Consider the following 23,166-nt stretch of genomic DNA (forward strand, 5'->3'; position numbering starts at 1 on the left):
GAATATTAATTATGCAACAAGTACAGCAAAGCTTGGATGTCTATGACTAGATATATTTCATCAGTCTTTCAAGATAAGATGTAATAAATGATATCAAAGAGGTTTATGAACATTACTGTAGACTGACCAAGATGTTGAATCTGTGATATGCTACATACTTTTCCCCCTAATACACAGCATTTCAAGAGATTCAATTAAGGATCTTGATGTTACCAAATTGATGCTTTCCAAACCAATTTAGTTTCAAGAAATAAAATTGCAAACGAGCTTGTGTGCTTATAGAAATGAAACAAGCGAGGAAGTAGTATTTAGAACGAGAGTGAAGTAATAAGACAGTTAAGCTTGATGGTCTTGCAATGTGTAGTTGGATCCTGGAGTTTCTTGGGCAGTGCCGATTAAACTCACACTGAGAGAGGAACTGATTATTACTGCTAACCTGAAGGCTGAAGATATCAGCTTGAAGATTTCCTGCAGCTCCAGTTAGCGCAGTGGCTGGGAAATGGGATTCAGATTTTAGGAATGCATGACTCAGGCTTGAGCTGTAATGTGGCGGTTCGTCAGATATGTTTGATGAGTTGGCTTTTCGGACTAGGTTTCGTTTATGTCTTTATGTGAACTCAAAGCCCTTGGTTAGAAAACTGAAACAGGCTATCATCATTTAAAGGAGCTGGAGTTAAAATAGCTTATTCTCAATACTTATTTTAAAAATTCACTGACTTTCTGACTACAATGATGATGGTATCACTTTACTGCAAGTGAATAGATAGTGATTTTGTTCTGTGAATTAAAATGTGTTTGAACAGACTTATTAATGCAAATGAATTAATCATTTAAAAATATTCAGAGGTAAAAAATATTCAGAAGTATCTCAGGTGCTATGAGAGCAAAATATGTGACTGCCAAACCACCATTTCAGCTTCCTCGTTTTTAATAAAGTCATAGTGATTGAAAGCTGAATACAATCAGTCCTCAACTCTCTTGCAAATAAACTTGTGCTGTCATGGATTGACAATATATTTGAACTGTGTTCTGACTTGATACTTTTTGAAGTTCAGTCTTTAACCTGTACTATCACAGTCCTACACAAAAATGAAAGAGGGATGATTTTCCCAGGAAGACAGTGTTCATTTCAGTTAATTTCAAATGAAACATATCCCCCTTTTGAAATCCAAACTCTAGACTAATGTCCCTTCTAGTACCCCTCTGAGAGCCTTGTAATAGGATGAAGTCATGTATCTTTCTGTAGCTTTCAGAGACCATATACTTTCTTTCAATAGAGACAAGAGTCTTAAAATTCTCTTGAAGTATCTTTTAGAGATTTTTGAAAGAGAATTGTAAACTTATAATTAAATCTTTAGAGGCATAGAATTTATGATTTCTTGATTGGGAAGAAGGATATAGAATAAAATCATATTCCATTGTAACCTGGAACTTTAAAATACGTTAGTATTTGGTAATTTATATTAAAAATAGTGAAATAGTCCTTTTCAAGGGATTGTTTTCACTTAATTTAAGTGCAATTGGGTCCTCTAAAAAGATAAATTTTAAACCTTTAAGCGATCATAAACTTTTAAAGCATTTGGGGGGCCCCTTGGAGACAGAATTTTGGCACTACTGGTTTGGATTTTACTTAGGAACCACAGCATCTAGGGAAATATAATACAGATCCTGTTCACATTCTTTCCTTTGGTGATACTCACTGCCCTAATTGTGTGCATGATCAGAAGTTGACCAAAAATCTTAAAATATTGCTATATATGTTTTTTTTAATGTGTGTTTTTTCTTTTTGTATGTTTGATTTAGGGAACAGACTTTAAAAGCTGGAAGATGAAAGCTCTGATTCCACACTTGATTCTCTTATATGCTACTTTTACTCAGAGTTTGAAGGTGGTGACCAAAAGAGGCTCTGGTAAGCAGTGTATCTTCCTTTACTCTCATGTTTATGGCTTAAGGTGATGGTGCTACGTTCACATATGTGCCATTTGTGGAGAGAATGAAAATTAAGCGGGGAGGTCCATGTTGTAGAAATATTGCCGACATATCTTGAAATGAATGGAGCTTACAGGGAATTAGAAAGGTGGGACTAGATTGAAAAAAAATGGGGCTTATATCATTAATTACTATGAATTTGAATGGATACTATACCAAAAGCTTGTATTTTTACTTCATTTTATAGTATGATTTTCAACATTCTTTTATGAAGAGTGTCATTTTAACTTGTGCGTGGAATTATTGTGACTTAGTTTCATGTTAACTTTACTGTTACCATTTCAATATCAGCTGTGCTTAGAGCAGATTCTTTTTAAGGGTGTACTTAAGCTGTTTTGCTGGATTATTTTGCAGGTACTTAAAGAAAGCTCCAGAGTTAGTTACGAAAATGTTTTGGGGAAACATCCTAATATGTTAATAGGAAACATAGAAGTAAAGTAGAATGGTAATATGAAAGGGGCTGCTAAAGGGAATAATGTGGAAACAGGGAAAACTTTACATGTTATAAGGCATCTTGGTTTTCAGTTGACAGTTGATACTTGGAATTATTGAAATTAATGTATGAGGCAATTGAATAAATACTACTACCAATTTGAAGTTTCATTTTGTCTACTAACTCACCGATAATACAAACCCTGCCACACTCACATTTTATGTGGGGTTACAGAATTTTTTAGTATTTTGGCTTTTGAGTATAATGGAGAAAGTAATGTATTGTGTTTAGGTGCTAGAACTAGAATGTGTTGTATATTAGTTCTAGAGAGACAGTGGGAAAAAGAGATAATGTGCAGGAGGCTGCAAGGTGTTGGGATTATCAAGAATTACATTAGCCAAAATGTCTTTGGAATTCAGAAAGGAGAGGGAATGAAAGGGCCCAGATGGGGCTACAGCAAACATTTTCAGTTCCTTAGGTACAGAGGCTTCAAACTCAAATTGATTATCTAATGAGAAGGCCAAATGTGAAGGAAGTGGAGAACATCTGCTCTCATGAGCCCCCCTTCCCTTGAGAGAAAATCTAGGGAAGAATTGAGGGGTATTTCTGCATGGGCGAAGAGGTGGTGCAGGGTTGAGGCTTAAAGGAACTTTACTGAGCCTGTTGGCTCTAGAACTTTTTGGCTATTATACAGCTGTTGTTTCTGTCATTGATGTGGTTGTAGACAATGTGAAAAAATAGTGTTTCTATGTTGACACATTATATCATATGTTTCCCTTGATGGATTTTTTTTTCTTTTTAATGGGAGAAATCCTAGAGCAGGATTATGATGCAGTAGTTTTTGTAATTTGGGTGGATTACTAGCAAATACCAGATGTTTTGATTATTTGTCTGCTACTTGCACAGAAGGTTGAGCATACCTATGGGAGTTACAATAGGTAGAAGGGAGAGCAAATCTTGTTTGAAGCTGCTAATGTCTACAAAATTGATAGCTTCTACAATGGCAGTTTGCGTTAAAAGCACTTAACAAGGATCTGAGATTCTGGCCATATAGAAGAGAAACACTTAACTGTATACCTATTATAGCAAAATGAAACTATTTAAATGAGAGATATTAATTGAATCTTAAAAACTTAATTTTTTCTGGCTATTATACTTGATAATATAAATTTTTTTCAGTTCTTTTTGTGTATGTCAGATTTAAGATTTATATATTCAAGGGCAAATGTGACTTTTTTCCCACCATCACATGATGTTGATGGCTTCATTCTATATAACCTCTAATTTTGGGGAAAAACTTTTATTAAATTGGGATTTACCTTTGTTAGAGTAGCATGGGAGCAGAGCTAGAAATGTGGGACAGTTGGAAAATTCATTTCTCCTTCTGCTCCAGAGACCTGAGAAAACTCAATGACCTGTCTCAGAATCAATTTTTATTTTAATGATATAATTATTTTAGGAGGGTGGTAATAAAATGCTGTTCTCAGTTTGGCAGAAGTTCTGAGACATTGTTCTCCACTATTTACAAATATAGTTGTCAAATAGCTACTTAATACCTCCCAAGCCAAATATGTTTTCTGTATCCTAATATAAAAATGATAAATAAGGCAGATACTGAGATTTGATTTGTTTACTTTTCTGTATAATGTGAATTAAGACAGCTTCTCTCAGTATCTTTGTTGAGACCCAGATGGATGCAAGTTTGTTTGTTTGATTTTTGAATATTTACTGTGCAATTTAGGAATATAAAACATTACTTTGCCCGTATACTCTCAAAGCCAGCATTCATTTCACCTGATGCCTGTTACCATGGCACCTTTGTTGAGAGAAGCAGATATGTAGCTTCTTGAAGGGCATTGTTACTGATTTCCATAGATCAAGTAGAAGAGGAGTGCACTTGGCATCTCCTCCTTAAAAGATGAATGGCTCAGTCTTCAGGCCCAGCCCAACCTATAAAACCAGAGGCACAAGGCCAGGGAATAAAAATCAATTTTTGATGTTCGATGTCGCATATTAACTGAGAGAGCTACTTATCCTTCTTCTTCCTTCTCATCATTTAACTCTTTGTTTTATTTTTAGTTTTATAAATCTTTTTGGAAATTCACTAAACATGATTTAGAACCCAATTCTTTCCATGTGTGTTTTGCTAGAATATAATTTTTAATTGACTATGAGCACTAGAACACCAGTACTAGATATTTTAATAACCAAGATCATATTAAATATGGTTGTAATATGCAGAGTAATGTTAATTTTTTATGCCGCTTTGCTTGTGTAAAGTGTTGACTTTAGAGAAACACATATGGTCTTCCATGAATATGTAGAAGTAGATATTGGTTTCTCATTAACGGAACTAATTTGAAAGCAATAGGAGCTCTTTCTTCATAAACAAGCTGAAGATATATTATTTTTATCACGTCATCGTACACCCCCACTGCTATGAATTTAAGGAACAAATTAAATGTAATGTAGTTATGTCATCATAATATCCTTGATTGAAATATTAAAAATTCATTATTATGATGCTTTGGTTTAAATATCACTTCTGGTGTGTATGTAATAATCAAGGGTTGAATCTGGTTTCTCAGGTTATGGTCTAAAGTTTTGCCTGCGTTTAGAATGAAGGCCTTTAATATCAGTGGAAGCAGATATTCAGCATTTGTACCCAACAGATTTTCTTTTGGAACAGTTTTCTACCTTGTTTTTAGTTTTTATAAGCAGCACTTGAAGAAAGCATTAATACCCATTCTCCTCTAGTTTATGAAGCATTGTAGCAATTCACTAAATGAACATTTGACTTGCTGTCATTTGTAGAATGCTGTACAAAAAACACACGTAAAGCAGATGCTTGCTTGGAGAGTCTTTATCTCCACCAGTTTAGAAAGGTGGGCTTAATGTTTTTGTTGGTTGGTTGGTGTGCGTGTGTGTGTGTGTGTGTGTGTGTGTGTGTGTGTGTGTGTGTATCTTTCTTTCCTCTCCTCCCTCTCCCTTTTTCTTTTTTTTTTTCTTGTGTTTCATCCTTTCCTCCTCTTGGCTGCCTCCTCTCTGCTTTCTTCTCTTTTCCTTCCTTCCCTCTCTCCTTCCACACCTCTTTCCTTCTTTTTTATTAGTGTATTTGTCTGGAAACAAAAGAATCTATTTTGATAGATTAGGTCTTTGTGGACCTTTTTTTACTTTTTAACTACAAAAATATTGTTATCACCTTGTTTGAAGGGTTAAAGTCCATGAAACACTATGTCTTCACAAGATTATTTGAAGAGTGTAGTATGGTCTCTGTTAATAATGACTGTTAATTTTTTTTTTTTTTAATTTTGTGTAAGAGGATTTGGGATATGATTCAGGGACAGTGAAATAATGTAAACTGTTGAAGGACACTTATGTACAGAGTATAGTATCTTTGGGGAACTAAAGCATGAGTTATGATTTGGCTCAAAACTTGGGGTCACTGAATATAAATGAAGCTACAGGGAACTGGATATTGAGATTTGGGAAAAGAAAGGAATCCAGACCTTTTGTTTGTTTCTCTTTGCTCTCATACCCATCTCTAAAATACAAGATAGTGAGTGCAAGTACCATGGTTTATATATGCTTATAACCTCTACAGTGCCACATATGGTATGTGTTTCAGAGTCTGTATTCAATAAAATGTCTTCATGAAATAATGATTACATGAATATAAGAGTGAGTGACGTCAGTGTTTAGGCTGGTGAGGATGCTACAAGACCAACACAGTATTCAGAAAATAAAGGTAAAGTAAAATAGAGAGGCATTTAGGAAATACTTTTTTTCTTAAAGAGAAATTAGCATACTGTACAGTATGAGACTATTGAAGCAAAAGATAGAAACTCAGAATAAGCAATATAAGTCACACTGAGGGTTTATATGGAGACAGTGAACCTTGGCACATCATGAGTGTTTTCATGAGCTTGAAGTACAATTCAAAACCTGCTACAAGGAAAGGAAAATGATTGTTTAAATACCAGTGGATTGGAATTTTACTACATTTAGTGCTGCTTTAAAGAAGTATTGTTATTATGCAGACATTGTCGTTTTCATGGTATTGCTCAGTATAGACCACCGTGAGAAGGGTGTAGTTCATGATTACTGAAACACTATAAATAAGCAACTGACTTCAGTATAGAAAAAAATATTCACAATTATTAGAGCATATGGGGAATAGTAAGTGTCTATATTACTATAAACCCAAGGGTACAACTTATTCTAGAAGGTATTTAAGATGTGTAAAAGGTACCTAAAGCAGCTCACTAATAGAAAGTAAAAGGATTACCACAGGGAGTGATGTTCTTTTCATTCTAGAGCCTGACAGTGGACACGTGTTTGTGTAAATTGAGTTACATGCACTTCTTTCTGACAGCAAGAGGAACTCTCTCAGGAGGTTTTCCTCAACTTGTAACTCTAATCTCAAATAATTTATACAAAATAAGGTTAGTTAAATCACCAAAGATACAGTTTCGGTTCTAATCTTTGTATTTGTTATTTCTGGATCTTCATTTCTTTAAGTGAAATAAATTATACTACTGTGTAAACAAACTGAGATTTAACTGAACAGGAGTGAGAAGTGTGGTGGGGTGTTTCCATCTCCTGCCAATGTGATTTATGTGTTGGAGCTCTCGGGGGCATTCCAGGAAGTCAATGAGCTTAATTCCACACGATTAAGAGACAACCTAGTCCCCCAGCATCTGCCTTTTATTATGTTACCATGTGTTTATTCCCAGTTTGTCAAATATGTCAAAAAGTATGAAACATTTCTCCTATTTTTCCTTTGGGATAGCTGATAAGACCAAACTTCTGAGGCTTCGTTTCTTTACTTTTTGAAGGAAAAAAAAAAATGTACTTTATTTTTTCTTGGAAAACATCTCCCTCTTTTATTTACCTTGTTTTTATAATAAATTTAGAAATTAGATCTATAATAATTTTTGTATTCCCTTGAAATGATGTCTTGAATCAGAGTAAGTCTAACAAACAAATGGAACTTAACCCTGACAAATAAAATAATCCAATCCAAAATAATCTAACATATTTGTTTAATAATTACCTAATATATCACAGAATTTCACCATAAACTTGTTCAGTTTTAGTTGTCAGTACAATTTTATATAGAGTTGGTGTAGATTAATGTCATCTGTGGAGACTGATGCCTGGTTCATGGTAAATTTACATGGAGAAGATAAAAGTCAATATGTACCAATATCAAAAGTTGAAAAGGATTTAAATGGAAGGGGAATATTCCAAGTTGATAAATATATCAGTGTGACACTATATCAAAGGGACAATAAAAGATACATCCTGCTGTGTATTTAAAGGGAAAAGTGAGGGGTAGAGGCAGGATTGAGGAGCCAGTCAGTGGTGGGCATTTTGAGACCTGTTAAGAAGTTAATACTCATTCTAGAGATGGCAGAGAGGGGACTACTGGTGGATTAGTAGATGAGAACCTGATCCACAATGAGTTTACTATAGGCTTGAAGATGATCCATGAGGTGGCTTGCAAATTAGGGACACTTTTGTATTAGTTTCCTATTGCTGCTTTCACAAAGAATAAAAATCCACTCTCTTAAAGCATCACAAATTTAACATTTTATGATTGTGAAGGTCATATGTCTGAAATAGGCTGGCAGGACTGTGTTCTTTGTGCAGGCTTTAGAAGAGAATTTGATTCACTGCCTTGTCTAGCTTTTATTGGCTATCTGCTTTTTCTGGCTTCTGGTCGCCCATCATTCCAACCTCTGCTTATGACATCATATCTCTTCTGTGGCTCTCCCTGCACCCCACCTTCCTCTCTCCTTGAGAAAAGACCCGTGTAATTGCATTGGAACTGCATAGGTAATCCAGGAAAATCTCCCTATCTCTAGATCCTTGATGTAATCAGACCTACAAAGTCTCTTTTGTTGTGTTACATAACTAAATCATGTGTTCCAGGGATTATGATGTGGACATCTTTGGGGGAGGTGGGTGCATTATTCTGTAACCACGACTGATAATTACCTAAGTTAGTAAAACTAACTTACTGCATTTCGAGTAGAAATTAGAGAATGGGTGGTCAAGAGGTCAAGGAATGGAGGAAGATGAAAAATTTCTCCTGAAGGGACCATGTGATCTATGGAAAAAGAGAAGGAGTAGGGGAGAAAAGGAGGACAAAGGGAAAAGAAAACAGGGTAGAGAGAGAGGAATGGAGATAGGGAAGAATAAAGATAAGAAAGGATCTGGTGATGCTTTGGATCTTTATAACTTTTAAGTTTCAAATGCACCCCACAAATGTGCTCTTAAAAATATCCCCCCTTGCTTGTGATATCTTAAAGGAGTCTATGTTCCTTTCATCTAAAACTGCCCAACACAAAAATGATTTCCTGACTCAGAGTAATAGCAGTGAGAACAGGAAAAAGGAGAGAGCAACTTTCAAGTTAGAATCCATGGAGTTTGATGATTATATGGACATTTGAAAAACTAATGGTAGAGAAAATAATTCTGTAATAGGATTAGATGCCATCTACCATATTAAAGGTTTCCAAAGAACAGAAACTAAAGACACCTATTTAAATAAAACAGTAGGGAAGTCTTTGTGATTGAGATGAAGCCCCAAAAGTGGATTGAACACAGAGTATGAAGAGTTTCATGTGTCTTGCCAGGGGATTTTGGATTTTATCTTGTAGAATAAAAAGTTTTGGCTGAGATATTTAATTACTTTGCAAATCTCTTTAGTAGTATATTCGGTCTGTGAGGGTGGGCCTCAGATTTGGCACATGTGTTCATTGTGGTGTCTTCTATACACTACAAAGATGAAACTCCTTGATAGTTATGCAATAGTGCTGCACAAATGTTTGTACCAGTCCATCAGTGAAGCTGCCTTTACAGAGAAGAAGAGACACAAACAGTCAAGCTGTAAAGGCTCACACGTGACAATGACATGGTCCCATCTGTTTTTGAGCAGATAGTACTCCCTGTAGGAAAGACTGTATTGGGATTCCAGAGTGCTCAGTCAGGGAAACAATAAAAATCATACTGAGGTACACTAAGGGCCGGAATAGCAGTCAAAGGACTGAAAACATGTTTCTGTAGAAAAGTAAATGGGATTAAGTGAATATTTTGAGAAAGAATATGAAATAATTTGAAGAGAAGTTAATTTTGAGGGTATTGCCAATTAGGAGGAGGGGCATTTCTTTTTCATGGAAATGAGATGGAATGAGTTCAGTTTGGAACAAATGAGCTGTGGCAGTCACTGAAAATATTCAGCTGATGGACTTATTGGTCTGGAGTTACAACTAGTTTCCTGTGGATGTCGTGTCAAATTACCACCAAGTGGGTAACTTAAAACAGCAGAGATCTATTCTCTGACAGTTCGAGAGTTGAGAAGTCCAAAATCAAGGTGTCAGCACGGCCACATTCCTTTTGAAGACTATGTGGGAGAATCCTTCCTTGCCTCTTCTAGCTTCTGGTGGTTTCAGGTGTTCCTTGCTTTGGGTCTGCATAGTTTCAATCTCCCTGCCTCCATCTTCAAATGGCCTTCTTTTCTGTATCTCTAATCTCCCCATGCCTTTTTTTTTTAAAAGGACACTTGTCACTAGATTTAGTGTCCACTTCAATAATTGAGGATGATCTTGAGGTCAGAGAGTTACTGTCACACTTTAAATATGTGTGTGTGTATACATACATATGTGTGTGTGTGTGTGTGTGTGTGTGTGTGTAAACAAAATCAGTATAAGGGCTGTTTATTTTATAAAGTTTGCTTAACTCTCAGATGTTATATTATTATTTTTTACACTTTGGTAAAACGGGTGTAAACCTGTTGGTCATCCATGAAAATGACAATAATTGTACTATAGAAAGGATAAAATTTCTCCAACCAAAAATTTGTGAATTAGATTTGAAATAGTTTGCCTCTCTCCTAAAGGTAGGGTAATACTGACTCAACTTTCATTCCCTTATTTCATACAGACGAAGGGTAAAGGTGGCTTACAAGGGTACTAAAGTGTGTCCTGTTTAATCTTCATGTTGACTACTGTAAGTTGTCCGCTCTTTCTACAGACAACTGATAGTGACATGCCAACTTTTTTCCTACACTAATGATGACTAAACACACACGCTGTGAGTTACTTTCCCAGAAGTACTTTAGGTTGTTCTTATGAGTGTTATGAGACTTAAAGAATTGGAAATTAAAAAGTTGGATTTCAGTCCAGTTTTGTTCATTGGGACAAGTCCTTGAACCTTTCAGACCTCAGTTTCCTTTTCATAAATTAAAAATTTTGAGCTACATCATCATCAGTAGAAATAGAAGTTTATCCATTTGTTCATTACACAAAGCATTTATTGAACACCATTGCATACTCAGTACATAAAATGGCACTTGTTCTTCAACATATTGTACATATTTACAAATCAATCAAATTTAGATGGCCAGAGTTTTTAAGCCATGACAGAATACTCCCTGGCCACATTTACCTTTATATTACACAAATTGTCTTAGTACTGCAGGGTGAAGGATATTATCAGTTTAAAACAAAGTTTCAATCAAGAAGTAATTTTTTTTGTCTGATAAGCCCATGCCATATAGTTAGAACAGTAAATAAAGATAAGGTACTTTTCCTTGCAGGTAGTGATGTGTCTAAGTGAAATTAGGTTTGGCAGTTCACAGTGCTTAAACTGTTTTAGCCTATATTTGCTTATTTGTGGCAGATTTCCATTTGTAGAGTTGTAATCTCTTAAGATAAGTACTCTTTAGAGTACTGCCTTGCATGGAAAATGTTGCCTTAAGGCAATGACACTGGATAACTTTGCCAACTTTTAAAATCCCATGGGTTATATGTAATCATTTCTTTAAGAAGTATCTGTCTGTAAGCCTCTCGTGGGCATCCTAAACACTTCAGTTATTATTTATATTTTACTAACTGTACTAAAATATTTCCCAATTAACATTGCTACCTGGATTTCAGTAAAGTTCTATTGTTGGCATTTTACTTTGATTACTAGAAGCATATTCCATTTACTTTTTATTTTACTTGACATAAAGGTTGTGAATGATAAAGGAAAATTATTTTAATCACTGATGAAAAAAGGGTTTCCATACTCTGAGGACTTGATTTTTTTTCTTCAACATATTTTCCCATTAGAAAAAAAAGACAATTTCAACTTGAAAAGAAGATTATTCCAGTCTTCCCTATAAATATGTTCTATAAAGTAATTGGATGGACTCTCCAGTGCCACCTGGTGGCTTTTCAGAGTTGGTGAAAATACAGGAATAAACAAAAAGGAGAAAATAAACATGGAAAGAAAATTTCTAATGAATTATTGTTCAGAAGTTATTATAGTTGATTTTAATATTTTCCAAGCCTTTTTTTCTACAGTTTATTGCCTTAGGTTTAAAGAAAAGTGTACATATTTCTCTTCTTTCTTGGGTATTTTCTATAATAGAAATTTGTGGAGTTTTTCAAAGGGACAGAAAAGATACTGTATTTTAACAATATATAATCATGTCAGTTTGTAGCCCTATATTATCAGAGTTCAAGTTATATACACAAGTACATTCATATCATAAAGTATTTAAAAAATTCCTTCTTGTAATATGTCACTGCCATTAAGGTCTTGTCATTGTAATGATTCAGGTATTAAAAAAAAAGTCAGTAAAGATTTTCTAGTTCACTAATATATGTAAGAGCTGCTGGTATAAATATGGAAATGAAGAATATGGGTGAATGGCTCTGTGCTACACTGTTTATGTTTTTCTAGAGGACTGGGCATGAAATATGAGGTGGAGAGTCCTAAGTATAGTCAGGCTAATATATGTAAATTACTAGTCACCAGGTAAAGTTACCCTGAAAAAGCACCTGCCCTTATCTGCATAGCCTAAAAGAAGGAGGTCCAAATTGAAAGGAAATCCCTGGTTGGCCATGTGTCATTTTTTAAAAAATAAAATTTCCATAAGGCCTTAGCTGTTCTAAAGTATCTTAGCAAATTAAAAGAATATGTTACACATACACAAATACTAACATACAATCTATTTTTCAAAAATCTTTTTAGACTTTGAAGATTATCTTCAACTCTTAGCATTTATGAGTAACCTATATATAACGTGTACAGCTGTATTTGTTAGTTTCTTTTAGGGTTTTATGCATTTATGACCTAAGGTCACATGGAAGCTCTTTTGTCTTCCCGATGGACAAAGTAATAGGGTCTGTATAGAGTTGTTAATATTTATTGAATTCTTACTGTAGTAAATGATCAGTAACATTGACTGACATCAGTTATGCCTAGGTATAAAAGAGGTTAAAATGTTTAGATATTTGGTTGTAAGGATTTGACTTTTGGATTCCTTATTTTAACCACTAACTGACAGTAAGTTTTAGTAAAAGAAACAAGGTGAAGTGATTTATCATTGTTAGGTTTGATCACTTCATCCTTTGTTTTCCATATCCATAAATTGTATTCTGAAAATTGTTGATATGGTTTCCCCATAGCTTTGGTGATGATTGCTTTGGAAACATATGGATTACTTATTTTTGTAGCTGCATGCTTTTTCACATCATAAAACTCATGTATGTATCATAACTTTGGAAGTGATCATGCTAGAGACGTTGAACTTTCATATTCACTAGACCTTTCTAGTTACTCTTTTATATTTAGCAAGTATTTTCACACAAAGCACTCCATAAACAAACCACTGGATTGGATTCTCTGGGGGGTTAACATGAAGAACAATCTACCCTCTCTGTACTATCTCTATTGTTAAAGATCTTACTAAAAAAATAAATCATATGAGATACAGTAGTATATCAGTTTGCTCTTGCTGCTGTGAAAATTACCACAAATGTCATGGCTTAAAACAACATATTTATTATTGTACAGTTCTGGAGGTCACAACTCCTAAAACCAAGATGTCAGCAGGGCTGCATTCTTTGAGGAGCCTCCAGGGGAGAATCTCTTTCCATGCATGCTGCAGCTTCTACAAATCGTCTGCATTCCTTGGCTTGTAGCTCCTTCCTGAACTCAAATCCAGTGACCTGTCTTCCAGACTCACTCTTTGACCTCTCCTTACGTTGTCACAAATCCTCTGATTGTGATTCTGCTGCTTGCCTGTCGTAAGGATCCTTTTGATTACTGTTAGAATCTACACGGTCTAGAATACTCTTTTCCATCTCAAGATCCTTAATCACATCTGTAGAATCACTTCTGCCATATGAGTTAACATTGACAGGTTCTGGCAATTAGGATGTGGAAATCTTGGGGGAGGGGAGGGCATTCTGTGTATCACGGACATACACTACAGTACTTGAAAGAGTTTGATATGGTTGGAATACATGTACAGGTGGGCACAACATGAGTGAAAGGAGGGAATGTGTCAGGGAAAAAGTGGAAAAAGATAGGTGGCAACCATATCACAAAGGGCTTTGTATGACATGACAAGCAATGTGAATATTATCTTGTAGGAAACAGGGAACAACCAAAGGAATTTCAACAGGTGTGTAGCAGGAGTAGCCTGACCAGGTAGATTGGAAATATCTCTGAGACCAGAGGGTGGGAAATGAGGCCAACAGTCTAGGCCAGGAAGTTATGAATTGAGGCAGTAGCATTAAGGGCAGAAAGGAAGGTGCTTATTTAGATATAGAATTAATAAGAACTAGTGGCTGACTGTACAAGTAGAGAGAGAGGTGAAAGGTGATTTCAGTTGCTTTTATTAAATTTAAAGTTCTGTTGAGAATTAATAACTGATGTTGCATTTCTAGACTGAATTCTTCCTGCAAAGATACATTTTTTACTTTTCAATATGATCTATCCTCTGTGGTTTGGCTTTGGACCTGCCTACTGTACATCTGACATAAAAGTCTAGGTTTGGAGCTAAATCCCTCTTTTGTAGTAGATCTCTTACATAGAGCATCTTCCTAAAGTCAGCATTTACTCGTCATAGTTCTTTCAAGTTTCTTCTATCATATTGCTTGTAATGCAGGATTGTATAAATGAGTGTGTCTTCCTTTGTTAATTTCATCGAGATACCTCGAAGGAACATAGGGGTTCCTTCTTTTAAAAATAGAGTATAACGTGTATGTATACCATCATGCATATACACATATGCACTGACATAGATACATGTATACATATATGATTATTCACAAAACACATTGCTCGAGGAACTAGTATGTGCCAGGTGCTGAGGGTTCAGAAATGATTAGGCCGTGTGATTGCTGCATATGTTAACATCTGTATTTTATTTTCCCAACTAAATAGTAGAGGCTCATTGAGTATAAAAATATCTTATATGTGCTTATATATATGTCTTTTAGAATCCCTTTGCTTGAAAGAGCCATTGCATAATTAGTGCTCAATATATATTTGTATTTGATTGCTGGATTTAAACATGTTGATGAATCTCATCACAACAGTCTGTATTTTCCCATGACGATTTATGTGCATAACTCCTCCCTGATAACGGAAGCACCTTGAGGAATGATCTCCATGTATTTTAACTTTGTAATCTTTTTTTTAAGTTTATTTATTTATTTTGAGAGAGAGAGGGACAGGGACGGGGAGAGATGGGGAATCCCAAGCGGGCTCCGCACTGTCAGCACAAAGCCTGAGGCAGGGCTCAAACTCATAAGCCACAAGATCATGACCTGAGCTAAAGTCGGATGCTTAACCAAGTAAGCCACTCAGGTGCCCCATAATTTCGTGATCTTTGCAAAGCCTCACCCAAGGCCTTGCCCAGAACATTATGTGACCGACTGTTATATGAACAAATGAATGAATTTAAGTTATGTGAAATGAATAGTTGGAGTTTACATTTCCCCGGAAGGGGAGAAATAAATAGGATCTTTAATGTCAGGGTGATCTGAAAGTTCATGGCTATTGTGTGTAATTCCCTGCTGGAATTGTAATAAGTGAAGCCAGAAGCCCTGAGACTGTCCCGGGAAGTGGATCGTGAGGTGGCCTCTCTTCTTCTGCTCAAAAGGGCCGCTTCCAGTTACTTCATTGTAATGGGAATTGTGCAGCTTTTTCTTCTTACCGTGGAGTTTTTGCCACATGTATGCATATGTAGGTTAGTCCATGAAGGAGGACTAGATGCACAAAAGGAACCATGCGTGGAAGGGTGCCTGCCAGGAGTGGGGCATGAGCCAGAGCAGCTGCTCAGTGCCTCCATGTCTCCTAAGATCACAGCGAGCCCTAGGAATGCTGGTGAATAGAAGTGGCCTACAACATTGAGGGTGTTTTATTTTAATTCAGAACATGAATTAGTTCAATTTGGTAACTTGCACATTCATTCTGCCACTCTATAACTGACATGCCGCTCTGCAATGAACAGTGGTGACTTACTGTTTGTTTCAAAGGCATGTTTTTGCTTCTTTGGGAGACGTGCTTGGTTTGTTTTGTTCAATTTTTAATGATACATGATTTTATTTTAAGTTTCTGTGGAAACTGCTTTGTATCCTAGGGTTTCCGGCTTTCTATGAATTGAGGGGAGGTTATTACCTTCGAAGTTTTCAATTAGGAACACAAAGCAAGTTTGGAAGCTCCGTTGGGATCTTGTAAACCCTCTCAAAGCATGTTCTGAATGAGACAATTTTTGTGCAACTAGCTCTAATTGTCTGAGATGAGACAATCTACAGAAACTAATTGGAGAGAGTCTCATTCTGCAGCACGCCTGGGGTTGATACAACAATAATTTTTTTCTTTGGGTTCTTTTTGTTTGTTTTTTATTTTTGAAGGTTACTGTTTGTTTGGTTCCCTCTTTCAGTACATAGTATTTTTAAGGGACATTTTCTCAATTTTAACTTACTTATTCTCCAAAGATAAAGATCACACTTTGGGTTCACATATATATCCTTCTCAAATTCTATGTAATGTTCCTAAATCCATATCTGTTTTTTTTATTTAATAAGGAATTAATAATATTGATGACCTTGTATCCACTTGTTCTATACTAGCATTTGAGATTGGATTCTGTTTCAATATAATGTTTGTGTTCTGAATTACGGGTGGTAGGTAGAGAATAGTATTTATCCCATTTTATTTCATATGAAATAAATCAACACCTGAGTGATTACACTGTTCACATATTCTGGATTAGACAAGAACATATGCTTGACTAAATTGATGCCTCACATAGAAACTTGAATGTAATGAGTTTGATGTGTGCAGTTATTTTAATTTTTGAATACATTCTTTGGTTTTAGTTTTATGTTTTTTCTGTTTCCTCAAATCTGTTTCTTTATAACTTCAAAAACAAGACTTCTCTGAAACTTGGAAACTTAGGCAGACTTCAAATCATCCTCACTTAAAGAAGTCAGCCTCAGTATAATTGAGGAAGAATAGTTAAATTTTACAGAGGCATGTCATTACTTCTCATATCATCCTACATTTGATTTGTAGTTTATAATATTTACCCTAAAAGTGGGAAAAATAAAATCATGGTGACACAGTTTGGATATAATTGGAAAGTTTTCTGGAAAGCTCTGTTGAGTCAGACTGTCATCTCTATAAATCTTGTGGTGATGCCAGACATCCAGAGGAAAAGTCTCCATTAGGTGGAAGGGAGGAGAGAAGTCCCATTAAGGAAGTAGCTGAGAGTGCAGGGTAGAGAATATTTATGAGGATGAATATAATCTTCCACTCTCTCCTTCCTGTGCCTAGTGCCACACTTTGCTATTTAACGCAGTTTTGTCATAAAATTAAACCAATTTTCCTCGTAGTAGGAAGAGGTAGGATTTATGAAGAAGAGAATGGAAAATGCAAATGGATAACATGGCTTAAGTCACACATTTTCTCTTGTAAAGAAACTTGGAGAAAAATTTCAAGTCTAGGAAAAATGATGTTACAGCCAGTTATTTTGTATTAAGGAAAACATCTAGATGCTATTTGAGATTATTTTTAAATGAACACTTGGTTCATGTTACCATTTGGTTAAGCCATGCCATCTATAAATTAGTGTTCAGTGATAAATTATTAAAACTTCTATTCAAACTCATAGTTATATTTAATTTAGATGCCTGTGTCTCTGAGAATTGAAACACAAAACACAAGTGAACTCACATTAATACACGAAGGCTTAGAATCTGCTTTCCCATCTATATGAATATAAGTGCATATTCTATTTTATATAGGTAATTTAAATATTACATGATCATAAAGTTATATAGTTGAATTGGAATGGGCTAGTAATCTGTGAACTTTTAATAAGAAAAAGTTAAATATTTTCTGAGAAACAAATTTGGTGTTCATTGGAAGCATATAAATATGTGGGGGTCTTTTAAATTTGCACCACACTTTGTAACCAAAAAAAGCGGTTATATTACCTTTTGCAGTTACTGTTGGTGGAAGGAGGAGGGTATTTATTCCTCTACTATTGCTGCTTTTTTTCAGCATCAGGGAATCAATGAGTAGAATGCTTTTTAGTTGGTATTGTTTTGTTCTTGAATAGCCTAAGTCATTACAGAGATAACACTTTTAAAGAAGTATTTTCGAAGAAAATATTTTGAAGTGTGCAAATGAAAAAAAGTAAATCTATTTTCTGTCAGATTGTACAAATTCTTCTTAGAGCCTTAAAGCGATTTGCTTTTGTAGTGATTGTTTGGTTTGTGGGTTTGTGTGTTTAACAGAACAGGCTGGGGGGTTATTGAAATACGATGTAGTCCTTTGCTTCAAAAAGTAGAAGATCTAATAGTTTTTTTTTTTTTCTCAATACCCATTCAACATAGAATGTTTTCAGTTGTCTGTGTGCCAGCTGCTGTTCCAGGCACAGGGGATAAAATGATAGGTGCTTTTCTCATGCAGAGTACAACCTAGTAGGCTTAAATCTATAAGATACTCTCATAATACTTTATGCTGCGAATAAAGTACAACAAGATGGTATGATAGTGACTGGCAAAGTATGCTATTTGAAATGGGAAGGTCAGGAGAAGCCTCATTGAGGAGATACTATTTGAGTTGAAATTTGACTACAAATAAAGAGCCCATTATGATACGAATGCAGCAAAAGCTCTTTCCATGCAAAAGGAAGAGTGGATGCCAAAGACACACAGCAGGAGCAGACATGACATGTATAAGAAATAAAAAGAAGGTTATTATGGCTGGCTGGTGACCAACATTCATACAATGAATCAAACACTTTGAAAGGCTGTAGAGCAATGATTGGAGGGGTGAAGTAGAAGGAAATATTGGAGAATTAGCTGTGACCCTCTAGGTCATGATTTGGAGCTTACATTTTATTCTTACTGTAATGTGAAGCCACTGGAATCTAGTAAATGGAAGAATGATGAGATCTGATTCACATTTTCAAAGATTGATTTGGCTGTGGAATAAGAAGCTATTGAAGTCATCCTAGCAGAAGAGGGCAATTGTCAGGTCTAAATGCAAGATGGAGAGAAAAAGACTGGCTTGGGTGACAGTTGGGAAAGAGAACCAAACAGGACTTGATGACAGACTAGATGTCACAGATAAGGAATGTATGAGGAATATATAATACATAAGGAACCATGTATGGCTTCTGAGTTTTTAGAACAACTGAGTTCATGGTTGGGGCTGTTTACTGAGGTGGGGCAAGTAGAGGAGGGAGAGGTTACTGTTTTAGATATGTTAAATTTGAGATGCCCATTCAGAATTTACACGGATTTTTTGAGGAGTTTACAGGCAGCTCAGTAGACAAGTCAAGATGGGATATCTAAATGGAAGGAGTCATTGGCATTAATTGGTATTTAAAACCATTTTCCGAGATGAGATCACTCAATCTGAGCACAAGTAAATACAAAAAATAGAGGTTGTAGGATGGGGCCCTAGGATGCTTCAGAACTTCAACACTGGCAGAGAGAACTGAGGTGTAAGAAAAGTGAGATTAGAAGAAAAATGGAGTGATTTCATGGGAGTTCAGAGTGTTTCAAGAACATGAAATCACATGTATTGAATACAGCTGAGAAGTAGAATAAGATGAAGATAGAGTACTGTTTGTTGGATTTGGGCATTTATACAACTATTAGTAACGAAAAGCAAAGAATGATCGTGAGAAAAAAGTGGTAAGAAAAAAAAATGGTGGCTAGGTGGAACCTATTAATAGCATTAACCTCCACAAACAAGTCGTCTTTATGTTGGTGTTACACTGCGGCAAATTAAAAGTCATCTACTATTTGTAACATGTTTGTGGAGGTTAATGCTATTAGATATTATGAGGTGAATATGTAGGTCAAAGGAAAGTGAAGAGAATAGAAGCATAGAGCTCAAAGTATTTTAGGAAAAAAAAACTAGTTAACATCAAATTGATTGAAATTTATTTCACAAACCCATATTCCTCATGCCCACTGTCCTATTATATCTATTATGTAATGAAGAGCTGTGTTAATTATTCCTGCCACCTGGATCTAATGAAATTAGATATGAAATTTCTGATAGGTACAGATGGTCATTTGAAAAAAAAAATTTCCCTATCAGCTGGTCAGATCTCATAAGTTAGAAATGTTCAGACTATGAAGTTAATCACCAGCCTTCTACAGATAATAAGCACAAATGACAACTTCTTCAGGCCCAAATAAACTTGTTTTATTTAGATTTAGAACTTAAATAGTATCCAGGTAAGCATACCATGATGACACATTGTGTTTTAAAACTGTGTTTGGTAGAGGTTTAACATGCTTGAGTTATTTCAATTTAAAAAATCTGACAACCCTGTTTCAATTTAATTCAGTAAATTATAAGCCAATACATGTTAATAGCAGGGTGCGTATAAAATATAAGACCAGAATATGGCATGTACTGGTTAATAATAAAGCCTCTGTTATTAGAATAAGGCTAATAGAAAAGGCGTGGCCTGTTGTAATGAATAATGTGCACCTTTGACAAGTTATAAAGCATTAATTATCCTAGCAAGGAAATTGGAAATACGTAGTAATGATGGTCAGAATCCTGTTCATTTTTCACAGAAAGCTGCCAATATTCGCAATGTGAGGATTGCTAGAATCAGGATTTAGAAGACTGTGGGAAGATGCAGGCTGCCTATTAGGAGTCCACATAGAGCTACATGGTCTGATAAAGGAAGGCTGACAAAGATATGGCTTGGTTACTTGAGTTGAGGAGATGGAAAAAAAAAAAGTTGTACTGGACACAGTAATTAGAAACGAATAAACTAAGCCTAGAGATGAGAAATACAGTTAGGAATATGTTCAGACCTACATGTATACCAAATGCAGTGGATATCAGACATCTCACTGTAAAAACCGGCTGAGATATGCAAGGCTTAAGATAACCACAAGCTAAGAGAGAAGCAGAAACATACTAAGAATCCTTTAGAAAAATAATGTTGAAGGAAACAGTGTTGAAGCCTAGAATGTCAGAGGTCATCTGGTATAGCTCATTCATATGAGGTGAAATAACTTGCTATTCAGCTGGTTGTGTGGCCTGCTAGTTTAGACCATCAGAGATAATGGGGTTCTCTTTGTAGGACCTGTTCAGGAGAATTATATGTGGCATAAAGGGAGGTCACATCTGTGGGTCAGAGACCAATCTTTGTGCATTACTCCCTCTGCAGGGTGCCAGAATAAAAGGTAATTGTTGACTAAGTGGCATATTTGAATCACAGAGATCAGCAACAGTACAGCTATTGCAAAAAATTTATGTATCAAGAACCTACTTATGTGCCCACCTATTTAGTTTTTATTAATTTTGTCTATACAAAATTAAACAACCTATTATACACAGATTAAGTCAAGCACCTGATTGAATTTCAGAAACCAGAATACACATACTTTAACCTTGCTTTTTAATATATTTATATCGATTTGCCATGGCATCATTCTCTGATAAAGTTGAAGTATCAACCCTTTGGGTTTGACAAAAGATGTAATTTTAGGCAAACTTAACCATGTATTTTTGGATACTTAACCATTTTTACCTCCTGAATATATAATATTTGAAATATGTCCTATTTTTTGTAAGTAAGTGTCAAATTTCAAGATGTTAAAATATGTATCCTCTGATACTAGTAATATTTTTCTCTTTATAAAAGCCTGTGTCTCTTATTTAATATCATACATGTTTGTATTTGCTTAGGCAAATATAGAAGTGCCTGCTTTTAGAATTAGGTTATAAGCAAATATAGTTAAATAAATAAGGCTCAATGTATATGATAGATATATCTTCATAAAATGGAATGTGAAAAGATTAAAGATATTCCCTAAGATTTAAAAAAAACTCAGCAGTTTGAAAGAGACGCTTAAGGATGATACTATCTATGCATAGTGTCAGAAAAGTCTCTGTTCAATGTCGTATCTTCAGGCACAATCAACTACTCGAGTCACATCAAGTGTTACTTCTTCCTTCAACACTTGTCACGTTACCCAGTTCTACTTTATTTACATCACTCAGGGCCATCCAAAGGCATTTTCTTTACCCATTTACTTGTTTAATGTGCAGCTGTTCCCACAAAAATGTGAGTTTGGTCATAGGAGGGGTTTTCCTTTCTTGTTCATTCCTATATCCCAAGCACCTAGAACAATACCTGGCACATAAGAGATGGTCAATAAATATTGATGAAATTAATGATAACATTTTTCTTAATTGTAATTTTCATTTTAAAATTCAAGTCCATTTTGATTGATTTTAGGTCTTTGCTATTAATATTCCTCTAAGCACTGCTTTCACTGCATCCTACAAATTTAGATAAGTTGTACTGTCATTTTCATTTAATTCAAAATATTTTTTAAAATGCTTGAAACTTTGTCTTTGATCATGGATTATCACTGTGTTATTAAATTTTGAAATATTTGGGATTTCCCAGCCATCTTTCTGTTGTTGATTTCCAGTGTAATTCAATTATTGTCTGAGATAATACATTTAGTTATTTCTATTTTTATAAATTTCTTAAGGTGTATTTTATTACCTAGAATGTGGTGTATTTTGATGAATGTTCCATGTGAGTTTGAGATAAATGTGTATTCTGTTGTTGGATGGAATATTCTATAATGTCAGTGAGTCTAAAATGAGTGATAGTGCCATTCATATCATATATACCCTTACTGCTCTTATGCTTTGTCAGTCTATTAATTACTGACATAAGGGGTATCAAAGTCTCCAAACAGAACAGTGAATTTGTTTATTTTTACTTTGACTTCTATCAACTTTTCACTCTTGGATTGTTACAATTGTAATGTGCTCTTGGGAAATTGACCCCTTTATCATTAAAGTACGTCTCTATTACAGCTGTTTACCACTTTTGGAAGATGGCATTATCTAAAATTAATACATTAAAATTTTCAAAAAATACTTTAAAAATAAAGCTTTCTTTACAAGTGCTGGGCAGCCAGTAGATTCTGATCTTCTGGCCTTGCCTCTCCCAGTGTGGGATCTCTGTCCTGTGAAAGAACTAAAGCCAGAGTGTTCTGGACACCAGTATTCTTGATCTGTTGCTCTTAGGGTACAGTTTGTGTTTAAAGAAAGGAGGAGGATGAATAAAAGAAAGGATGACCCCACTTCTCAGCTGTACAAACAAGCAATTTAGACTCTTCATCTTAGAACTGGAAGGAATGAGAATTGCTGGCACCCTGCTCCTTCCAGTGATATAGAGTAACCTTTTATTGGGAGCTGAATAGGGAGGGAGCATTATTTTTTTGGACACACCCACATGGAATGGAGCTTTTCTCAAGCTGAGCTGAAGGAGGGAATTGTGGGAAGGGTGGAGCGGGTCATAGTTCAAATGTCATTGAATTTCACTGTTTCTACCAAGTTTTGGAGTGTTTTTTTGAAGGGATGTTTCTTTATTTGCT

General features: G+C 35.2%; 1 protein-coding gene across 1 annotated transcript in view; it reads left to right on the forward strand.

Moving 5' to 3' along the window:
* Positions 1 to 1,806: 1,806 nt before the first annotated feature.
* The window catches only part of IL1RAPL1 (interleukin 1 receptor accessory protein like 1), a 1,262,266-nt gene continuing 1,240,906 nt past the window's right edge, over positions 1,807 to 23,166 (forward strand). Inside the window, exon 1 of the mRNA XM_040468734.1 lies at positions 1,807 to 1,909. Within this exon, the coding sequence (XP_040324668.1) occupies positions 1,828 to 1,909 (82 nt within the window). The 5' untranslated portion in view covers positions 1,807 to 1,827. The remainder of the gene's footprint in view (positions 1,910 to 23,166) is intronic.

The sequence above is a fragment of the Herpailurus yagouaroundi genome, unplaced genomic scaffold (assembly GCF_014898765.1).
Source record: "Herpailurus yagouaroundi ecotype Mexico unplaced genomic scaffold, PumYag 67793, whole genome shotgun sequence".
NCBI classification, from domain to species: domain Eukaryota; kingdom Metazoa; phylum Chordata; class Mammalia; order Carnivora; family Felidae; genus Herpailurus; species Herpailurus yagouaroundi.